General features: G+C 39.0%; 1 protein-coding gene across 1 annotated transcript in view; it reads right to left on the bottom strand.

Moving 5' to 3' along the window:
* Window positions 1-535: 535 nt before the first annotated feature.
* The window catches only part of ARSB (arylsulfatase B), a 64,475-nt gene continuing 59,010 nt past the window's right edge, over window positions 536-6,000 (bottom strand). Inside the window, exons 7-8 of the mRNA XM_059833483.1 lie at window positions 1,757-1,885; window positions 536-1,195 (exon numbers count right to left, since the gene is read on the bottom strand). Coding sequence (XP_059689466.1) covers window positions 930-1,195; window positions 1,757-1,885 — 395 coding nt within the window. The 3' untranslated portion in view covers window positions 536-929. The remainder of the gene's footprint in view (window positions 1,196-1,756; window positions 1,886-6,000) is intronic.

Raw genomic sequence — 6,000 nt, 5'->3', positions numbered from 1 at the left:
ATAGAGGGGAACAAACACTTCCCCTGATGTGCTGGCTACATTCTCTTATAGGACCAACATGGGGCTGGTCTTCTTCACCAAGAAAGCACATGGCAACTCTTGTTCAATTGATTGTCCAGCAGGAAGCCTGGATTTTTTCCCCCACAAAAATGCTTTCTATCCGGTCATAGCCCAGTGTGTACTCCTGCATGGGGCTATTCCACCCCAAGTGTAGGACTATGCCTTTGTTGAACTTCGTGAAGTCTTTCTTCACCCATTTCTTCAGCCTGTCAAGATCCCTCTGCCTGACAGCCCTACACTCTAGTTGACCATCCCTCTCTACTCCAGTTTGATACCTTAACAGTGAACAAGGATTAGGGATTTTGGCGTATTCTGGGAGGTTTGGGCTTTTTTACTGTGGGAGATTTCCATCTGTTCCCTTTTCTGGATGGAGGTGCATGTAAAGGCAAAAATTATTATGTCAACTGTTGTATTTTTTTTCTGTTCTTTACAGATATGTAACAGCTTCCAATAGAATTTGTCTTCTGGACAAATGTGAAATCAAAAATCAGTTTATTCCACAAGACGGATGCATTCCGGATGTCCCTACTGCCACAATTCATTGCAGCTTTTTAAGATAAGTAATCTGTTTCAAGGAGGGAGGCAACGTTTTACGTTATGCATTAAAAGCATATTCTGAACAAAGAATATTCAAACAATATTCGAATTTTACCAACGTTTCACATACAATTGTTGGGAAGGAGAGAGTGGGAAAAGACTGAAATAAGATTCCCAACATATTTTAAGAGTAAGAAATACTGAATTATTCAAGGAATGAGCTCACAATTAGCAATAGTTTAATAAACAAGGTAAGAAATATGTGACTAGGACCCTGAATCCATAAACCAGACTCTGCTACAGGGGTGTTTTGCAGGATGTAGTGCTGTGCACTATACCCAAGGACCCCAAGCCCCAGTTGCTGCTGGATCACACTGGGGATCCTCGTCAGGGTAGAACACGGGCACTGAATGTTTATAATAGTACTGAAGTCGTGAGAGCAGTTTTTCCACCACATGAGGATATTTTTCAGACAAATCATTTTTCTCTTCAGGGTCACGAATGATATCAAAGAGCCAAAGTCTCTTTGTTGGTGGATCAGATGATTGAATGTTTGGCTCATTGAACAAAGATGGTGGAGGGAACCAATGACTGCAGCCTGCAGAAACAGGAACAGACCAAGGGTTAGTTCTCAGATATGGAGCAGCAGTGTGGAGACCTAGAGTTATACTGTAATTGACGAATTCACTAGTTCCCTTGACAAGACAGTGGCCACTGACTGTTGCTGCATTCCTTAACTTGAGCCTAGCACCAGAGTCTCTCTAGTCCAGGGCTACCTATACAGGAGTCCTGTTGATACAAAAAAGCTGCACCATTGCGATTCAAACTTCCATGTCACTTAATTTCATATCAATTAATTTCATGGACTTTCTTCTTGGATTCAATGATCCTTATGTGTCCCTTCCAACTTGAGATATTCTACGATTCTATGATAGTTTTTCCACTACTGTGAAAGTAATTTGTATACAAAATATTTGCAAAATGAAAGAGTATGGTTTTTTTGATTTTAGAAGTGCCCCTTCTAGATGTTTACATGTGATCAAAAACCTGAGAAGTCAGTAGAATAATTAAAAGAAATAAAAATAGATCTAACAGAATTAAACTGTGTTTGGGGCGTGGGAGATATGATACCCTGTACAAAAAGGAGTTGCTTCATTACCTGGATACCCAGTTAGTAACTTCCATTTTCCATGTCGGATTGCTGCATGCATGGATATATTGAAAAGTGTATCATCCCATGGAGAAGAATTGCTCTGTGGTAAAGATGTCCTGTTGTCAATGCCAAGACCTTAATGAAACAGTAAACTAAGTTAGGTACATTGCATATGCATGAAGTCATTTTAGAATTCTGTTGGAAAAACAAAGCAGTATCATCCGTTTTTAGGTAATGGATAAAGAATTTGTTATATATATGTGCGAAGACCTGTGCTATGATTCACTGGATGTATTTAACTCAGAACTTGAACTGCACCCCAAAAAGATACCAGTGGAAAATGTCACACCTGAGTCTGGATAACTGGACTCATTTCTTATGCAGATATTATATGTGTATCTCATATACCTATAGTAAGAATGCTCATTACTGGAATTGCTAAATTTGCTCATGCAAGTGCCTGTATCTTTTGGCAGCTAGGAATATAGGATTGAAAGATCTCCTGAACCAATGCTAACAATACTGTTAATTCTCTTAGATCACTCCAGGGACCAAGTTCCAGGTCCTGACTTGCATCTACATGCAGAGAGCTGTCTCTCTGGACTGAGCTGGCTACATTCACACAGATCTATAGCTGGCCAAAGAGGTACTTCTATGGCATGACACAGCATGAAGCATGTCTTTGGTAGAGTTATATATGACGTGGCCCAATATCCAGATACTGCAGAAAACTCTAAAGTGTTGACTATGTGTAAATTCGCTCTCAAGAGGAAACCTGAAGCTCCTTATAGGAGGGAGCTCAGAAAAAAATTAACATGCACACACCACGGATGATCAGGAGACCAGTTCTTTACCAAAATCAGGAGGGAGTCAGACAGACACCCTAGGAGCATCCAAACCATCTTGCGTATCAGCTTCACAAACAAGATAGGAGTTTAAGACATAAAATATAAGAGTTTTATATTAACTGTATCAGTTGATACCTGTTTACCAAAAGACTACCAGACGGCAGCTCTATAGTTAGACTAGAAACAAGACAACAGGAGGTGGAGAGAAACCAATGTTGATTTTCTAGCATTTTTCAAGAGATTACTTGCAATCAGTTTAGGGAATTTGAAGGACTCAGCTGACACATTTTTGCCACTGAAATGAAAGAGGTGTACAATGATCATGTGAGATCCAATGTTAGAAGCAGAACTAGAGGTTTCTAGAAAGAGTAAATTCTGTACATCACAGTGTGGCAAATAGACCTCTGATAGAAGAGAGCAACAGAAAGTTTGGAAAGGAAATGCTGGGTCACAATTCCTCTATTTTTTATGAAGGTCCTGCTATGCTTCTATTTTATTACTGGGCTTCACACTTTGAATCAGTTTTTCTTTAATAAGCACTTTCTGTGCATACCCAAGTTCCCTGTTTACATCAGACTTGTATAATGTTCCCAGATAAATAAGGCTATAAAAGGGGATGACTTGTTTAGAGTACGCATACACAGATTGGGGAAGTCTCAGCTCATCTTAGATCATGAAGCACTGAAGCTGACGGTGAAAAAAACCAAACCCCTATAAAAACAAGGAAAACTTCATAAATACCCCCAGAAGAATCTCTTCTGGAAGATAAATCCCCACACAGCCCTGTGATGTCTGTAGCAGATACAAAACAGTTTAAAGATTAATATTGCTTACTTTTCAACATCATTATGTTATGTATTATTCTGTCATACTGTTTGCTACTGGGAATACTCATCTTTGACATCTACTTTCTTAAAAAGCACAATGAAAGACATTCAGCAGATCAAAAAACACAACCGTATTTTTTAAAACTTACATCTCAAAATTACAACATTAAGGCTTGGTCTAAAGGAAAAAATTATGTGAGTCTGCATTTCTGATTTTAAGGCTTAGCATGGAGAATATGCTTCTGATTGCTGAACTATGGTATGTGAAGGCATAGTATTACACAGGCTAAATTATTTAAAATACTTCAAATAAACAGTATGAAAGATTGTATTTTTTGATATAGTTTGCAAAATATCCTTAGAATGCCATGCATGAGACTTAAAATAAGATTCAAGAAAACAAAATAATTTCTAGATTGTTGGGGTTTCTTTCTTCTTTTTTTCCATTATGGTTGACCAGGCCCGTGGACTAATTCAGCAGTGAGAGGACAGATGCCCTTTAATGGTCTGTGTAATCAAGTCTGCCTTCACATGCCCACATACACTCCTTATAGACTTATATATAAAAAATGTGATGCTTTTGCTTATGCAGAGGCTAGACATTTTATTTTTCTGCTGTTTGATCACCAGTGTATCAGTGGCTAATGAAATACTAAAGCTTTGATTTTACCTTAAAAGAAAATTCCCACAGTCTTTGCCATGAATTTTCTTATTTTTGAACAGAAGCCACTGTTTCCTGAAGCCCAACTTCGGAGCCTCACCAGCTGCTATATTTCTTTTTAAGTAGTCTCTTGGGAAATGATACAACTTTTATTAGTTAAGAAAGCAGTGAAATTTCATTCAGCTATTTATTTTCAAATATTTAATGCCACAACGAATTGATCTAAATATTTTAGTGTTTTGTTTGAAGTTGTAGGTCACCAAAAAGTATTAAATAGCTTTTATATCTCCATAGAAAAAACAAGTCCTTCAGAAAATGTTGTCCTTGGTAAGTGACTTTGGAGTTTATATCATATTTCAAGATCATCCTTAGTCTTAACAGCCTGAAAAACGGTTTCAAGATCAGATTTTAAAAGGAATTGACATGGCCAACTCCCACTATCTGCAACAGCATTTTATTATCTAAACACTTTAAAAACCTGGCCCTTTGCCCCTTATGAAAACTTCAGCTTAGTTCTTTTATTTCCCTTATCGAACATTGTCTCTATAAACAGATATATATTCCAAATTAGCATGTAAAACCCTAAATAATTTTCAATAGCTAATTTGTATCTTCAAAAGACCTGATTTTTCAGAAGACCAATGTCATCAACTCTGAAGAATCTATGCAAGATGCTCAGAAAGCATCAGTCAAAAATGTTAGCTGCATTTGCAAAAATAATTGCCATTTTGATAATTTGAATATTCCATAGCATAGTCTTCAGGCAGGACCTTGAAAAATGTACTACTGGATAAGTATATAAGTAACATCCTGAATGATGACCAGACAATACGTGGGACTTTTGTAAAAAGTGAACAATCTTTCAAGGCATTAAGCCTTGCTAATGCACAAACATAAGTACCACAAAAGGGAAAGTAATCAGCGTGGGTGAAGAAAGCCAATCCTCACTCTGCATACACAAAAGAATGTGCTCTGAATAAGCTGTTGCCATGTAGGGAAGAGTTTGCGAAGCTGTAATGAACAGGTAATGTTCAGCGGCAGTCAAGAAAAGCAAAACCAGTATTAGAAGTGGCAAGGAATGGGACACTATGGAACCACCTAGGTCCTTGTGCATTTTTGATCCCCATGTTACAAAACAGACACAGAAAAAACATATGAGATAAAAAGAGATGTGACAAGGAAGATTAAAATCATAGAATGATAGAATCATTTAGGTTGAAAAAGATGTTTAACGTCATCAAGTCCAACCATTAACCTAGCACTGCTAAGTCCACCACTAAACCATGTCCCTAAGCACCACATCTACATGTCTTTTAAAAACCTCGAGGGATGGTGACTCAACCACCTCCCTGGGCAGCCTGTTCCAATGCTTCACCACTGTCTCGGTAAAGTAATTTTTCCTAATGTCCAGTCTAAACCTCCCCTGGCACAACTTGAGGCCATTTCCTCTTGTCCTATCACTTGTCACTTGGGAGAAGAGACCAACACCCACCTCTCTGCAACCCCTTTTCAGGTAATTGTAGAGAGCAATAAGGTCTCCTCTCAGCCTCCTCTTCTGCAGACTGAACAACCCCAGTTCCCTCAGCTGCTCCTCATAAGACTTGTGCTCCAGACCCCTCACCAGCTTCATCGCCCTTCTCTGGACACGGTCCAGCAACTCAATGTCCTTCTCATAGTGGGGGGCCCAAAACTGCACACCGGATTCGAGGTGCGGCCTCACCAGCGCCGAGTACAGGGGCAGGATCACCTCCCTGCTCCTGCTGGCCACACTATTTCTGATACAAGACTCAACGAGGAGTCTTGCCCTCGAGACCTTTCACCATCTTGATCGCCCTCCTCTGTAAGTATGTATGATTCAGATGAAGGTTTAACTGTATTTTTACAAATTCATGAACACCATGAGGCATTCCTAGC

Source organism: Gavia stellata, chromosome Z (genome assembly GCF_030936135.1).
Source record: "Gavia stellata isolate bGavSte3 chromosome Z, bGavSte3.hap2, whole genome shotgun sequence".
Taxonomy (NCBI): domain Eukaryota; kingdom Metazoa; phylum Chordata; class Aves; order Gaviiformes; family Gaviidae; genus Gavia; species Gavia stellata.
Note: the sequence above shows the minus strand (reverse complement) of the source record. Positions and strands in the feature narration are given on the sequence as shown.